The sequence below is a fragment of the Macaca thibetana genome, chromosome 19 (genome assembly GCF_024542745.1).
Source record: "Macaca thibetana thibetana isolate TM-01 chromosome 19, ASM2454274v1, whole genome shotgun sequence".
In the NCBI taxonomy this organism is placed as follows: domain Eukaryota; kingdom Metazoa; phylum Chordata; class Mammalia; order Primates; family Cercopithecidae; genus Macaca; species Macaca thibetana.
Window position 1 is genome coordinate 8,127,900 of NC_065596.1, and position 16,882 is coordinate 8,144,781.

Genomic DNA, 16,882 nt, shown 5'->3' on the forward strand with positions numbered 1-16,882 from the left:
TTTTTGAGATGGAGTTTCACTCTTGTCACCCAGGCTGGAGAGCAATGGCACGATCTTGGCTCGCTGCAACCTCCGCCTCCTGGGTTCAAGCGGTTTTCCCGCCTCAGCCTCCCAAGTAGCTGGGATTATGGGTACCAGCCGTCACGCCCAGCTAATTTTTATATGTTTAGTAGAGACAGAGTTTCACCATGTTGGCCATGCTGGTCTCGAACTCCTGACCTCAGGTGATTCACTTGCCTCGGCCTCCCAAAGTGCTGGGATTATAGGCGTGAGCCACTGCGCCTGGCCTGAAGCCCAGGACTCTGTCCTACATACTTTTGTATCCCCAGTGCTGCCTCTTAGCACGAATTCAGCATGTGTTGATTGAGTGAGCAAACGAATAAATCTCCAGGTCCAAAGAAGGGAGAGCTGGGGAATCCAAGGGTAGATCCTTTTTCAGGAGGGTCTTTTTTTTTTTTTTTTTTTTTTGAGACAGGGTTTTGCTCTTGTTGCCCAGGCTGGAGTGCAATGGTACAACCTTGGCTCACCACAACCTCTGCCTCCTGGGTTCAAGTGATTCTCCTGCCTCAGCCTCCTGAGTAGCTGGGATTACAGGCATGCGCCCCACATCCAGCTAATTTTGTATTTTTAGTAGAGACGGGGTTTCTCCATGTTGGTCAGGCTGGTCTTGAACTCCTGACCTCAGGTGATCCACTCGCCTTGGCCTCCCACAGTGCTGGAATTATAGGTGTGAGCCACCGCGCCCGGCTTTCAGGAGGTTTTATGTGAAAGGTAGGGGAGGTCAGTAGCTGGAGGTGGAGGGATGTTTCTGGGGAGAGGGTACGTTTTTACCTGGAGCCAGTGGAAGGAGGGCGATGAGGAGGAAACCAGGAATCACAACAGCCGGCGATTGACAAGTCCCTGTGTGTGGGAGTGCTCACCCTCATCTCCAGATGCAGAAGCTGAGGCACAGAGAGGCTGCTCACCCCAACCCAGGGTTGCACAGCATTCCAGCAGCGGGACAGGACTCAAATTCCCATTTGTCTGGCAGCACTGTTGACTCCACATGAGACAGCTTCTCTTAGTGAAGGAAGATGGGAGGACACAGGCCACAGGTGTAGATGGAGCCGGGCAGTCTCTCCTAAAGACTTTTGGGGCTCGGCGTAGTCCTGCATCCTCCACAGAGCAGTGCATCGAGGCAGGAAGCCTGCTGCAGGCGATGTTTTTTCTCCAGCAATTCCATTTCTGGAATGGTGAGTTCGGTGGCTAACGCCTGTAATCCCAGCACTTTGGGAGGCCAAGGCAGGAGGATTGCTTGAGGCCAGGAGTTCAAGACCAGCCTGGCAAAATAATGAGACCCCCATCTTTACAGAAAAATGAAAAAAAAATTAGCCACACATGGTGGTGCATGGCTATGGTCCCAACTACTCAGGAGGCTGAGGAAGGAGGATCACTTAAGCCCAGGAGCTTGAGGCTATAGTGAGCTATGATCGTGCCACTGCACTCCAGCCTGGACAACAGAGCTCTCTCTCTTTTTTTTTGAGACAGAGTTTCGCTCTTGTTGCCCAGGCTGGAGTGCAATGGTGCGATCCTGGCTCACTGCAGCCTCTGCCTCCCTAGTTCAAGCGATTCTCCTGCCTCAGCCTCCCAAGTAGCTGGGATTACAGGTATGTGCCACCGCACCTGGCTAATTTTGTGTTTTTAGTAGAGACAGGGTTTTACCATGTTGGCCAGGCTGGTCTCAAACTGCTGATCTCAAGTGATCCACCCACCTCAGCCTCCGAAAGTGCTGAGGTTACAGGTGTGAGCCACCATGCCTGGCCCAGAGCTGTTTCTTAAAAAACAAAACAAAACAAAACAAAACAAAAAACTTTCTTTTTTTTTTTTTTTTTTTTTTTGAGACGGAGTCTCGCTCTGTCGCCCAGCCCAGGCTGGAGTGCAGTGGCGCGATCTCGGCTCACTGCAAGCTCCGCCTCCCGGGTTCACGCCATTCTCCTGCCTCAGCCTCCTGAGTAGCTGGGACTACAGGCGCCCACAACCGCGCCCGGCTAATTTTTTGTAATTTTTAGTAGAGACGGAGTTTCACCGTGGTCTCGATCTCCTGACCTTGTGATCCGCCCGCCTCGGCCTCCCAAAGTGCTGGGATTACAGGCGTGAGCCACCGCGCCCGGCCAACAAAAAACTTTCAAACCTTGATTCTGTGTTCTGATGTCCTTCCTGGTCCATGTCATTCACCTTGCTGCTTTGCTGTGTGTCTAAACGCTCCAGGGCAGTTCTCTTGCTTGTTGGTTCCTCTCCAGAGTGGCGACTGCAGACCTTACCCCTATGCCATGCCCCACTGCAGGCCCTGAGTTCTGTCTGGTTTGGATGGAGGCCTTGAGCCCTGAGCATGTTCGTCTTCTACTGGTCTCACAAGGCACTCATTTGGGTCCCCAGGGAGAATCCATGAAAATTCCTTCAGATCCTGCTTTTCCTTGTACATCTTTCTATTTCTGTCTAATTTACAAAAGCAGCTCGTGATGACATAGAACACCAGGGAACATAGGAAGTCACGAGGAAGCAAACTAACTGGCCCATAGAAATCCTGGTAAGTGTGACCCTGTCCCTCCAGGTTCCAATAGCGGGGCGATAGGACGCCGTGCGCTTATAAGCCAGGTCACACTGTACTTGCTAGATTGCACCCTTCTCACTTAGCAAGCTGATGAAGATTGGACCCCATTTGTAAACATTCTGCTGTTTTGACTGCTGTAAGATATTTATTCCGTCCCATGGAGACTCAGCAATTTATTAGCAGCTTAACCAGTCCTCTGCTGTTTCCAGTGCCTCGCAGTCTACATCTGTGCCCTCAAGAGGGGAAAACAGAGAACCCTCTTGCTCTTCCCCCGCTCCTGTATCACTTCTCAGTCTCCCAGTAGCAGATCTTGTAGCTGTGGTAGGGCACACTTGTGTGTGTTTTAAAGGAATGCCAGTTTGTATTGTTTGACAGAAGCACGATCCTGTCTGTGACCAAGCTCTCCTCATTTGTCACACTTAAAACCTTACACAGCTTGTGCCATTAGGTTCCTTGACAAGGCAGAAGCGCATCAAATGGTAGCCTTTAAACACATTAAAAGTCGATGGCTGGGCATGCTAACGCCTATAATCCCAGCACCGTGGGAGGCCCAGGTGGGAGGATCTTTTGAGCCCAGGAATTAGAGACTGGCCTGGGCAACAAAGCGAGACCCCGTCTCTACAAAAAAATAAAAAATAATAATTAGCTGGGTGTGGTGGCATGCACTTACAGACCCAGCTACTTGGAAGGCTGAGGAAGGAGGATCCCTTGAGCCCAGGAAGTTGAGGCTGCAGTGAGCTACGATGGCACCACTGTACTCTAGCCTGGGTGACAAAGCAAGTCTCTGTCTCTATGAAAAATAAAATAAAATAAAATAAATGTAGAGGGAAGGGTTTAATGAATTCCCAGGTACTCACTGCCCATTTACAACAGTTACCAGTATTTTGCAGATTTCTTTGTACCACCCTTTAGTTCCTAGGTTTTTTTTTTTTTTTTCAGATGACATTTTGCTATGTTGTGCAGGCCAGAGTGCAGTAGCCATTGACGGACCCAGTGATCATAGCTCACTGTAGCCTCGAATTCCTGGCCTCAGGCAATCCTGCCTCAGCTTCTCGAGTAGCTGGGACCTACAGGCACGTGCCACTATGCCTGGCTCCTGTTTTTTTTTTTTTTTTTTTTGAGACGGAGTTTCACTCCTGTTGCCCAGGCTGGAGTGCAGTAGCATAATCTCGGCTCACTGTAACCTCCACCTCCTGGGTTCAAGTGATTCTCCTGCCTCAGCCTCTCGAGTAGCTGGGATTACAGGTGCCTGCCACCACGTCCAGTTAATTTTTATATTTTTAGTAGAGATGGGGTTTCACTATGTTGGCCAGGCTGTTCTTGAACTCCTGACCTCAGATAACTGCCCACTTCGGCCTCTGAAAGTGCTAGGATTACAGGTGTGAGCCACTGCACCTGGCCTGTTTTTTTTTAATCTTAGAAATTTTTTTAATCTTAGAAGCAAATTAGAGATTCATGTATTTCAACATGAATCTCTAACAGTTAAGACCATTTTCCTTTACATAACCACATGTCTTATCACACCTTACACAACTTACGATAATGCCTTTGGTATTATCGGATACCAAGACCGTATTCACATTTCCCTGATTGTCTGCAAATGTCACCTTGCATTTGGTCATTAGGTCTTGTAAGTCTCTTAAGAGAAAATAAAACTTCTAATTTCGAGATTATTGTAGACTCACAGACTCACACACAGTTGTAAGAGAGTCTGGGCGGGCACGGTGGCTCATGCCTGTAATCCCAGCACTTTGGGAGACCGGGCAGATCACTTGAAATCAGGAGTTTAAGACCAGCCTGGCCAACATGGTAAAACCCCGTCTCTACAAAAATATAAAAATTAGCTGGGCATGATGGCGGGTGCCTGTAATCCCAGCTACTCAGGAGGGTGAGGCAGGAGAATCACTTGAACCCGGGAGGCGGAGGTTTTAGTGAGCTGGGATCGCACCGCTGCACTCCAGCCTGGGCGACAGAGCAAGGCTCCGTCTAAAAAAAAAAAAAAAAGAGTCTGTACCATTTATCCCGTTTCCTCTGAAGTAACATTTGCATAATGGTGGTAGAGTATTGCATCTGGGATACTGATGATGATGGCTATGTTCAGGATCTGAAGGAAGAGTCCTGGATTCTCTCTGGGGACCCAAATGACCACCTTGTAAGACCAGCAGAAGTTGGACATGCCCTGGCTGGGCCTGGTGGCTCATGCCTGTAATCCCAGCACTTTGGGAGGCCGAGGCAGGTGGATCACCTGAGGTCAGGAGTGGGAGACCAGCCTGGCCAACATGGTGAAACCTTGTCTCTACTAAAAATACAAAAAATTAGCCAGGTGTGTTGTTGTGTGCCTGTAATCCCAGCTACTTAGGAGGCTGAGGCAGGAGACTCACTTGAACCTGGGAGGCGGAGGTTACAGTGAGCTGAGATCGCACCATTACACTCCAGCCTGGGCAACAAAGCGAGACTCTGTCTCAAAAAAAAAAAAAAAAAAAAGGAAGAAGGTGGACAGATCTGGGGCTCAAGGACTCTGTCCCGCCCAGACAGAACTCAGGGCCTGCAGTGGGGCATGGCACAGGGGTAAGGCCTGCACTCCCTGCCCTGGAGAGGAACCAAGAAGGAATAGAACCACCCTTGAGAGTGTAGACATGCAGCAAAGCAGCAAGGTGAATGACATGGACCGGGGAGGGCGTCGGAGCACAGAATCAAGGTTTGAAAGCTTTTTTTTCCTCTTTTTTAAGAGACAGGTCTGTTGCCCAGGCTGTAGTGCAGTAGCACAATCATAGCTCACTGCAGCCTTGAACTCCTGGGCTCAGGCGATCCTCCTGCCTCAGCCTCCTGAGTAGCTGGAACAACAGGCATGTGCCAGCATGCGTGATTATTATTATTATTATTTTTCTTTTTTTTTTTTTTTTTTGAGACGGAGTCTCGCTCTGTGCCCAGACTGGAGTGCAGTGGCCGGATCTCAGCTCACTGCAAGCTCCGCCTCCCGGGTTTACGCCATTCTCCTGCCTCAGCCTCCCGAGTAGCTGGGATTACAGGCACCCGCCACCTCGCCTGGCTAGTTTTTTGTATTTTTTAGTAGAGACGGGGTTTCACCGTGTTAGCCAGGATGGTCTCGATCTCCTGACCTCGTGATCCACCCGTCTCGGCCTCCCAAAGTGCTGGGATTACAGGCTTGAGCCACCGCGCCCGGCCTATTATTATTTTTCATTTTTTGTAGAGATAGGATCTTGTTGATAGCCAGAGACAGAACACGTACCTCCTGTTGCCCTTTGATAGCCACACCCACTTCCCTCCCTGCCCATCTCTTCCTTATCCCCAGCAACCACCACTCTGTTCATTTTTACAATTTTGTATTTTAATGATGTTATCTAATGGAATTATTCAGTATGTAACCTTTGAGGGTTGACCTTTGTCATTCAGCATAATTCTCTGGAAATAAATCCAGATTATTGCATGTGTGTCAGCCGTTCATTCGTTTTCATTGCTGAGTAGTATTCCATGGTGTGCTTAGACCACAGTTTGCTGAACCACTCACTTATTGGAGGATGTTCAGGGTGTTACCAGTTTGGAGCAGTGACATATAAAGCTGTGGCCAAGACTGCATACAGGATGTAGTGTGAGCATCACTCTTCGTTTCTCTCGGGTAAACGCCCAGGACAGTTGCTGGGTCATGTAGTTTCGTGTTTAGTTTAGTTTTTTGTTGTTGTTGCTTTTTTAAGAAACTGCCAATCTGTTTCCAGAGTTGCCGTACCTTTTTACCTTCCCATCAGCAGTGTATGAGTGGCCCAGTGTCTCTGCATCCTCACCAGCATTTGATGTTGTCACTCTTTTTTTTTTTTTTTTTTTTTTTTTTTTTTTTTTGAGACAGAGTCTCGCTCTGTCGCCCAGGCTGGAGTGCAGTGGCCGCATCTCAGCTCACTGCAAGCTCCGCCTCCCGGGTCTATGCCATTCTCCTGCCTCAGCCTCCCGAGTAGCTGGGACTACAGGCGCCTGCCACCTCACCCGGCTAGTTTTTTGTATTTTTTTAGTAGAGACGGGGTTTCACCGTATTAGCCAGGCTGGTCTCGATCTCCTGACCTTGTGATCCGCCCGTCTCGGCCTCCCAAAGTGCTGGGATTACAGGCTTGAGCCACCGCGCCCGGCCACTATTTGTTATTTTTAGCCACTCTGAGAGGCGTGCAGTGGCATCTTACTGTGGTTTTAATTTCCATTCTCCTATTGGCTAATGATGTTGAACATATTTTCATATGTTTATTTGCCATCTGCTATATTTCCTCTTTGGTGAAATATCTTTTTGCCTTCAGATCTTTTGCCTATGTTCTTTTTTTCTTCGTTTTTTTTTTTTTTAATTTTATTAGAAATCAGATCTTGTTATGTTGCCCAGGCTGGTCTTCAACTCCTAGGCTCAAGCAGTCCTCCTGCTTCAGTCTCCTGAGTAGCTGGGACTACAGGTGTGCACCACCACACGTGGCTAGTTTTTAAATTTCATGTAGAGATGGGGTCTTACTATGTTGCCCAGGCTGGTCTTGAACTCCTGGGCTCAAGCAGTCCTCCTGCTTTGGCCTCCCGAAGTGCTGGGACTCAAGGCTTGCCCATGTTCTAATTTGATTGTTTCCTTTTTGGTGCTGTTGAATTTGAGAACTCTCTAGTATGTATTTTAGATAGTAGTCCTTTGTTGGACATGTGCTTTGCAAACCTTTCTTTCTAGTCTGTAGCTTGCCTTTTTCTGGGTTTTTTTTTTTTTTTTTTTTTTTTTTTTTTGAGATGGAGTCTTGCCCTTGCCCTGTCGCCCAGGCTAGAGTACAGTGGCACAATCTCAGCTCACTGCAGCCTCTGCCCCCTGGGTTCAAGCAATTCTCCTGGCTCAGCCTCCTGGGTAGCTGGGGTTACAGGTGCACACTACTATGCCCAGCTAATTTTTTTCGTATTTTTAGTAGAGATGGGGTTTTGCCATGTCGGCCAGGCTGGTCTTGAACTCCTAACCTCAGGCGATCCACCCACCTCAGCCTCCCAAAGTGCTGGGATTACAGTGTGAGCCACCGCGCCTGACCTTTTTTTTTTTTTTAACCTTTTTTTTTTTTTTTTTTTTTTTTTTAAATACGGAGTTTTGCTCTTGTTGCCCAGGCTGGAGTGCGATGGCACGATCTCGGCTCACCTCAACCTCTGCCTCCTGGGTTCAAGTGATTCTCCTGCCTCAGCCTCCCGAGTAGCTGGGATTACAGGCATGCGCCACCATGCCCGGCTAATTTTACATTTTTAGTAGAGACGGGGTTTCTCCCTGTAGGTCAGACTGGTCTTGAACTCCCGACCTCTGGTGATCCTCCTGCCTCGGCCTCCCAAAGTGCTGGGATTATAGGCATGAGCCACCACGCCAGGCCTTACCTGGCCCTTTCACAGTGCAAACATAAAGTTTGTCTGCCAATCTTTCCTTTTATGAATCAGGCTTTTGGTGTCAAGTCTAAGAGCTCTTTGCCTTGCCCTAGATCCTGAGGATTATGTTTTACATTTGAATTCATGATCCTTTTTTTTTTTTTGAGCCAGAGTTTCGCTCTGTCGCCCAGACTGGAGTGCAGTGGTGTGATCTCGGCTCACTGCAAGCTCCGCCTCCCGGGTTCACGCCATTCTCCTGCCTCAGCCTCCTGAGTAGCTGGGACTACAGGCGCCCGCCACCACGCCCGGCTAATTTTTTGTATTTTTAGTAGAGACGGGGTTTCACCGTGTTAGTTAAGAGGGTCTCGATCTTCTGACCTCATGATCCGCCTGCCTTGGCCTCCCAAAGTTCTGGAATTACAGGCGTGAGCCACTGCGCCCGGCTCATGATCCATTTTGAGTTACATTTTGTGCGAGGCATAAGACTTTTAGTTCAAGGCCCATATTTTTCCTATGGATGCCGATTGCTCCAGTGCCCTTTATGGAAAGGCTGTCCTTCCTCCTGAAATACTTTTGCACCTTTGTCAAAAAATCCACTGGGCATATCTGTGTGTGTCTGTTTCTCAGATTCTCCATTCTGTCCTGTGCATTACTGCCTGTGCCTGCCCCCTGCCAACACTCCACTGTCTTAACTACTCTAGCTATAGAGTCAGTCTTGAAATCAGGTAGACTGACTCCTTCCACTTTATTACTCTTTTTCAGAATTGTTTTAGCTTCTCTGCCCCTTTTTTTTTTTGAAGATGGAGTCTCCCTCTGTCGCTCAGGCTAGAGTGCAGTGGCGTGATCATGGCTCACTGCAGCCTCCGCCTCCCAGGTTCAAGTGATTCTCCTGCCTCAGCTTCCTGAGTAGCTGGGATTACAGGCATCTGCTGCCATGCCTGGCTAATTTTTGTATTTTTAGTAGAAACAGGGTTTCATCATGTTGGCCAGGCTGGTCTTGAACTCCTGACCTCAGGTGATCCATCCGTCTCGGCCTCCCTAAGTGCTGGGATTATAGGTGTGAGCCACCGTGCCTGGCCCTGTAATACTTAAATTACTAGCGAGATGGCACATTTTCTTTCTAACTTTGCTGCATCTCTTTCTGAATTGCCTTTCTTTTCTCTTTGCTCATTTTTAATTGAGATGTATTTTCCTTGTGATTTGGAAAAGCTCTCTTTTCACTTGCCAAGTCTTCTCCTTCTCTTGGTAACATTTACCTTAGCTCTGGTGTAGAAACCTTCGATGGAGCAGTTGGAGAGAGCTGTCCGTCCAGTCCAGGAAGATTAGACATGCCCCAGCGTTTCCCTGATGCCTTTTGAATGCTTTGAGTCAAGTCCCAGTTCTGCCACGTGCTTGCCACATGACTGAGCCAGGTTACCTCACCCACAGAATGTGGGCTGGCCTGCTGGGAGGGCTGGGCTCACGTGGGGTGATGGTTGTGCAAGGCCTGTGGGGGCCTCTAAGGGGAAGGCAGAAGTGGAAGGATTATCAAGCAAGCTCTACTCTGGGCTATGTTTTTGCATCTGTGGATTCTTCTAAGTAGGATCTCAGACTGAGATGTGTTTCGGTGTTATGTGCCTAACTTCCTGCAAAACTTGGCAGTGGCATTGAACAACACAACCATTATGGGGTCTCAGCTTTCCTGGGGAAATGGCAGGTCATTGAAAACACTGGCTTTCAAGTCCATTTATATGCTCAAATCGAGTGTTGGCTTTTGACCTCTTCTGTTTAATAAAATGCTCCAGCACGTCATCACGGACATGCATTTTCCCAGGCCAGCATATGCATGAGGCTGTCCTGTGGCCCGGTGCCCAGCCCTGTGACACTTGGGCTGTCATTACAGGGTGCACAGTAAGTGAGGGTCAGACTCCAGGACCACCCATCCTGGGTGCTTCGCTGACTATTGCTCATTGGCTGTTGTGGTCCTGAGCAGGGCAAACTTAGTTTCCCCACCTGTCAACTGGGACTAGTAATATTACCTGCCCTTTAGCGTTGTTGGGAGGATGAGAGGTACTGGATATGAAACAAAGGATTATAGGTACTTCTCTGAACATTTTACAGTGAAAATGGATTGCTTTCCAAAAGCCATTTTGAACCAAGGCTGACGATCATTGGTTTGTTTTGCACGAGAGCGTGTACTTTGCTAGCAGAGTGAGAGTGACAGTTCCAGCAGGAGGCAACCAGGCATGATGATGTAGGAGGCGTCCTGCCCTTGGCCACGTGCAGGGATCAGAGTTGGGTGAACTCTGCTAAGGAGTCATTAGAACACAATCCTGAGACAGTTTCTCCTCCAAGGTGGTTCTGCGGGGTTTCTCCATCTCAGCTGCTGTCCTGGGTTACAGGTACAGGCACTTGTGTAAATTGTGGTGTTTTAAAGCCTTCAGAGCAGAAGGATGTGAACTTGTCCTTCTCCATGTGCCCCTCTCCCTGTCATCCCACTTGTAAATTGTTTCTGGGCTGGAGAATAAGTGAGGAGGTCACAGGAACTTTGCATGTTGTCTCAGCATTTTAAGACAGGAAGAGCAACTGGAAGATCGAGCTGAAGGCTACATTGAACCTCATCAATAATTCACACACTGCAGAGGCGAAGATGGCGTCTTCTCCGCACAGTGGGCTGGAGCAGGAGAACACCATCGGGTCAGCTCTGCTGCACTTCCTTCCATTCCTGCAGCCACCCCGGTACCGCCTGCGGCCTCTTACGCTGCAGGCCTCGTCCCCTGGCGCGCCCCCTCTCTGCCTTTGCCTCGGGCTTGGCTCCAGGCTCACTTTGGGGTCAGACATGGGTGAGCAGCTCCAGAGGCTGCTCTCAGCACGCAGAGGGCTCTTTCCCAGTAGCTGTGGGTCTTCCTTTTGGGGGCCAAGAGGTCTCTGCACAAGGGGCCAGTGACAGACTCCCTGGGGCTGGGGATTCGTGTCATTAGCAACGTGTCTTCAGTTCTGCCGCAATGACATATCAGGGCAGTGTGCAGGTGTGACTCTATCGTTCCCGGGAAGAAGCCTGGCATAAGAGGAAGTGGCAGTTGAGGCCTGGTGCTTTCCCTTCTTTCTTCCCCCTTCTGCTTTTGCAGTACCTGACGTATGTGTAATTAGATCAAAACCTCTGACCGCTGTCATTGTTCCAGGTTACCCAGATGGACTTGCGTAGTGATGAGCAGTGGTTGAGCCATACTCCCTGGGCTTTCCCTCAGCTGTAGGTCTTTTGAGAGTGACACCCAGTGGTCATCAAGTATTCGAGCCGGATGGGCCCTTAGCATGGATGGGCAGAGGCTGGAGCTCTGGGCTGTATCCTTCAGCAGCTCTTCTGGATTAGTCTGGGCCTTGTTTCTCGTGGTTGCGATCTTGTTGCTCATTAGCACCTGGGAAGTGGAGCAGATATTTAATAACCCTGCGTGCCTCAAAGACTGAAACTCTTTTTTTTCCCACTGGAATCACAGTAGCTTGGAAACCTCTTTCCCTTGCTTCCCATGAGATTGTTAAAAAACTCGCCTGGGGCCGAGCGCGGTGGCTCACGCCCGTAATCCCAACACTTTGGCAGGCCAAAGCAGGCGGATCACCTGAAGTCAGGAGTTCGAGACCAGCCTGGCCAACATGGTGAAACCTCGCCTCTACTAAAAATACAAAAATTAACTGGGCATGGTGGCGCATGCCTGTTGTCCCAGCTACCCAGGAGGCTGAGGCAGGAGAATGGCTTGAATCCAGGAGACAGAGATTGTAATGAGCTGAGATTGCGCCACTGCTCTCTAGCTTAGGTGACAGAGCAAGACCCTGTCTCCAAAAAAAAAAAAAAAAAAAAAAAAAAAACTCGACTGAAAATGTGCTTCAGATCCGGACCTCTCTGATCGTTGGCAGGAAGGGCACCTTTGTCATCTAAAGTGAGGACCTCTGGAATCTGTGAACCCATGGCAGGCGATGTGCTGTTTGCTGCCTAGACCTGACCACTGTCACCTTTACTGACAGGTGACAAACAGCCTGCCTGCCTTGGCCTCCTTTCTGTGGGTCTTCTTCCTCTGGGGAGACATATTTTGGAAATAAGCTGACATATTTTGAACCCAGGAGGTGACACAGGTGTGATGGTTGGACACTGTCATCTAATGAGGTTGTAAGATATTAAGGGTGATGGCCACTCCAGGTCTTTCCCGTACCACTCCACCAGGGATGGTGTCACTGCTTCCAAGTGCGAGGCAGGCAGCCATCCGGGGGCTGCTGTTGCTATACGCTTACCTCCTAAGTCTTTTCCATGATGTCTTCGGTCTTTGTTTTAAAAATGGTGACTCCTAAATCTCTGGCTTTTCTTGCTTTTTCATTTTATTCTAGTTTTTTCTGCCTTTTCAGTGTTTCCCCCTTTCTTTTCCTCTTTTTCTTTTTGTTTTGACTTTTTCCTCTCCCCTTTCAGATCTTTATGCTATTTTCCTTCTATTTTCATTTTGTCATGGTAGTTTTCTCTGTACTTTCACTTCTTCTTTTTTTTTTTTTTGAGACAGAGTCTCACACTGTCGCCCAGGCTGGAGTGCAGTGGCGCAATCTTGGCTCACTGCAATCTCTGCCTCCTGGATTAATGCGATTCGCCTGTCTCAGCCTCCTGAGTAGCTGGGATTACAGATGCACATCACCACACCTGGCTAATTTTTTGTATTTTTAGTAGAGATGGGGTTTCACTATGTTGGCCAGACTGGTCTTGAACTCCTGACCTCGTGATCTGCCTGCCTTGGCCTCCCAAAGTGCTGTTTGGGATTACAACTTTTACTTCTGTATACATTCACAGGTGTTGGCGTCCCCCAGAGAAGCTGACCGTAATCTGGGCATTATTATTATTTTTATTTTTATTTTTGAGACAGAGTTTCCCTCTTGTCACCCAGGCTGGAGTGCAGTGGTAAGATCTTGGCTCACTGCAACCTCAGCCTTCTGGGTTCAAGCGATTCTCCTGCCTCAGCCTCCCAAGTAGCTGGAATTACAGGCACACGCCACCACGCCTGGCTAATTTTTGTATTTGTTGTAGAGATGGGGTCTCACTCTGTCATGTTGGCCAGGTCTCAAACTCCTGACCTCAGGTGATCTGCCTGCCTCGGCCTCCCAAAGTGCTGCGATTACAGGTGTGAGCCACCGCGCCCGGCCCGGGCATTATTTTTAGCTTGAAGTGACCTTTTGTAGCACAACAATATGCAAGTGGTGGGTGCATATTGGTTCAAATCCAATGACCATAACTGGAAGGAGCCTACGTCCCCCTGGTTTTATTCGTCGTGAGAAATCGTACAACAGCAGTCTGAGAATTTGTTGGATAAATACTGTAATCCTGCCCCCGAGACAGTCCTCTTTTCCCTGCCCAGTTCTATTCTCTTTTTTTTTTTTTTTTTGAGACGGAGTCTTGCTCTGTCACCCAGGCTGGAGTGCAGTGGCCGGATCTCAGCTCACTGCAAGCTCCGCCTCCCGGGTTCACGCCATTCGCCTGCCTCAGCCTCCCGAATAGCTGGGACTACAGGCGTCCGCCACCACGCCCGGCTAGTTTTTTTGTATTTTTTAGTAGAGACGGGGTTTCACTGTGTTAGCCAGGATGGTCTCGATCTCCTGACCTCGTGATCCACCCGTCTCGGCCTCCCAAAGTGCTGGGATTACAGGCTTGAGCCACCGCGCCCGGCTATTCTCTTTAGCTGTTTACACACCCATTCTGTATAATTAGGCATCATTGTGCATTCTTCACTTTTATTGCTTATTACATCAGCGGCAGGTTTGTAATACCAACACACGTAAACTTTTACAGCCAGCATTTCAGGGGCTGCATAATTCCCCACCAGGTTGGCACACTCCCCTGGGTGTCCCTTCTCTCCCCTGGGAGACCTCTGGCAGAGGTCAGGATATGGTGGGAAGTGTCTGGACTTGGCTGCCAGCCAGGCTGGATCCAGGTGTGGCCTCTGGTGGCCCCGATTAACTCCATGACCCTAGATCTGAACAGCGATGTCTTGTGGCTCTGAGGTGTTGGGAAGTGGAATATCTTCAGTGCCAAGCTGAGGACACCGCACTTCCTTCCTGCCGTGGTGGGAACAGTCACTGGCCAGCACTCTCCGGGCACGGGCTGGTCAGTGCGCATCTTTGAGCATTCAGGTAGCTGGAGGAGGATGGATGGGATGGGTGAGAGAACCAGACCCAGGCTAGGGAAACCGGTCGAAAGCTTGCGGGCCCGGTGATTCATGATGACATGTGGAAACTTCTTTTCTGATTCCGGAGCCAAAGAACAATCTCAGAGGATAGAGTGTCTTTTCCCTCTGAGCTCTCCAGGAGCTGAAATCCCTTTGCTCAGGAATGGAAATTGACACTGGGCTGCTGCTGCTGTTTCCTGAGTGACTGGATTGTTTGCCCTAGAATTAGGATTTATTCAAGAACATTAAGCTTACTTTTTCTAAATCGGGTAAGCATAATAATATCTGTGTCTGAAGATAAACTGAATTCTGTGTTCAAAGGATGTATAAAGTGCATACATTTTGACTCTTAACTATCATCATCTATTTCGGTCATGACAAAATTGAGGGGTCAACCCTTTTTTCCCCCAAGGGGATGCGTTCACTTTTGACCAATATCTGTGGTTTCATTTACAGATTCCCACTGGAAATTCGTTGTATGAATCTTATTACAAGCAGGTGAGTTTAGCTGATGTCTTTTCAGATGGAACTAGAGCATGCCTGAGCTGAAAGCACAGTACGGAATAGGAGCCCGGCTGAGCGGCTTTTTGTCCTTTTCTGTTCGCTGCCAGCGGATAGGCAGCGTGGCGGGTGCTGTTTCACCTGCTGCTGCATTTGCTGAAAAGTTATTTTGCCTCTTGCTCTCCCATCTCAGGTCGATCCAGCATACACAGGGAGGGTGGGGGCGAGTGAAGCTGCGCTTTTTCTAAAGAAGTCTGGCCTCTCGGACATTATCCTTGGGAAGGTATGTGAAGATGAATAGTGATTTCTCTTCTGTGGCTGCCCTCACAGCTACCCCCTCAGGTCAGGGCCAGCCTGTGCTGGCCTCCTTGCGTGGGGCTGGGCCTCCTGGGGAGTGGCCTGGTCACTGCAGACCTCTTAGACTGCAGCTGGTGGATCCAAACGCCCAGGTGGCAGCCCCCACAACTACTTTGGTAGCCGACAAGAAACCCGAGTACTTTTGGGGTCTTGATAGCTTGTGGACTTTTTTTTTTTTTTTTTTTTTTTTTTTGAGACAGAGTTTTGCTCTTATTGCCCAGGCTGGAGTGCAGTGGTGCGATCTTGGCTCACTGCAACCTCCTCCTCCCGGGTTCAAGTGATTCTCCTGCCTCAGCCTCTCGAGTAGCTGGGATTACAGGTGCACACCACCACACCCGGCTAATTTTTTGTATTTTTAGTAGAGATGGAGTTTCACTATGTTGACCAGGCTGGTCTCAAACTCCTGACCTCAGGTGATGTGCCCACCTCAGCTTCCCAAAGTACTGGGATTACAGGTGTGAGCCATCGCGGTTGGCCACTTGTGGACTTTTGTTGGGGGAAGAAGGGTGTCATAAACACCATTGGCTTGGGAGCTGAGTGCACCTGGATGTCCTCTGGGCCCTGCCGCTGACTGACTGTGTGCCCCTGGGCAGATCATTCAGCTGATCTGAATTGGCCTCTTCATCTGCAGAACAACCTGGGGACAGTCACTCCTGCCCCACAAGGCCGGTGGTGGGGTGTTGGCAGCTCTGGTTTTTGTTAACACATGCACAGTGATCAGCAGTCATGCTTATGAGCATTTTTGTGTTTCCACAGATATGGGACTTGGCTGACCCAGAAGGTAAAGGGTTCTTGGACAAACAGGTATATACACATGTACACAGAGCAAGTGGAGGGGCTGGGCAGAGCCCTCAGGCTGGGTGACCTCCACGGCTCCTTCCACATTCCTCCACTGTCAAGTATTACTAGGCATGAGCACAGCTGTCAAACTTAACACCTGAAGCTTTCATTTGAAACAAAGGTCTTTTAAACACTGGGAGCCATCTTTCATGGCTAGTGTATCTTTTATTTTTATTTATTTATTTATTTTTCTTTTAATGTTTTGTAACCTTACATGTGATTAAAGTGTTGTCCAGACTTTTTATTTTGGACCAGTCTCTCGTGGAAGTTGCACAAATAGCTTGGAGGGTTACTGTGTATCTTTTGCCAGCTCTCCCTAGTGATGGCCTCTTAAATAATCACAGCACAGTGATCAGAGCCAGAAAGTAACATTGGTGTTATTTTTTATTTTTTATTTTTTTGACATGGAGTCTCACTCTGTCGCCCAGGCTGGAGTGCAGTAGTGCAATCTCGGCTCACTGCTACCTCCACCTCCCAGGATCAAGCGATTCCCCAGCCTCAGCCTCTGGAGTAGCTGGGATTACAGGTGAGCACCATCATGCCTGGCTAATTTTTGTATTTTTGGTAGAGATGGGGTTTCACCATGTTGGCCAGGCTGGTCTTAAACTCCTGACCTCAAGTGATCCGCCCACCTCGGCCTCCCAAAGGACTGGGATTATGAGCATGAGCCACCACTCCCAGCCACATTGGTGTTATTAATGTAACAAAGTGTAACTTTGCCTAAAGGCCTTAATCAGAGTTTTTTTTTTTTTTTTTTTTTTTTTTTGAGACAGAGTCTCACTCTTGCCCAGGCTGGAGTGTAGTGACATGATCTTGGCTCACTGCAGCCTCTGCCCACTGGATTCACAAGATTCTCGTGCCTCAGTCTCCAGAGCGAAAACTCCATCTGAGGAAAAAAAAAAAAAAATCTGAAATCTGAAACTCTCCTGATCCCAAGTATTTGGGATGAGGAATACTTAGCCTGTGATTTTAAGTGGTCATAGATGGCCGTTTTGTTGGAAGGGACCTTGTTTGTGCTGTGCCATGACTTGTGAGCTAGTCTGTCAGGAAGCCCCTTCAC

The 16,882-nt window shown here is 48.9% G+C and overlaps 1 protein-coding gene across 7 annotated transcripts in view; it reads left to right on the forward strand.

Moving 5' to 3' along the window:
- The window catches only part of EPS15L1 (epidermal growth factor receptor pathway substrate 15 like 1), a 120,635-nt gene that overhangs the window by 15,640 nt on the left and 88,113 nt on the right, over positions 1-16,882 (forward strand). For 6 of the 7 annotated variants that reach the window (XM_050769495.1, XM_050769497.1, XM_050769496.1 and 3 more), the window contains exons 2-4: positions 14,581-14,622; positions 14,819-14,908; positions 15,739-15,786. In XM_050769495.1, the coding sequence (XP_050625452.1) occupies positions 14,581-14,622; positions 14,819-14,908; positions 15,739-15,786 (180 nt within the window). Of the gene's footprint in view, positions 1-14,580; positions 14,623-14,818; positions 14,909-15,738; positions 15,787-16,882 lie in introns of those variants that run through there. The other variant, XM_050769499.1, reaches the window with a different exon arrangement.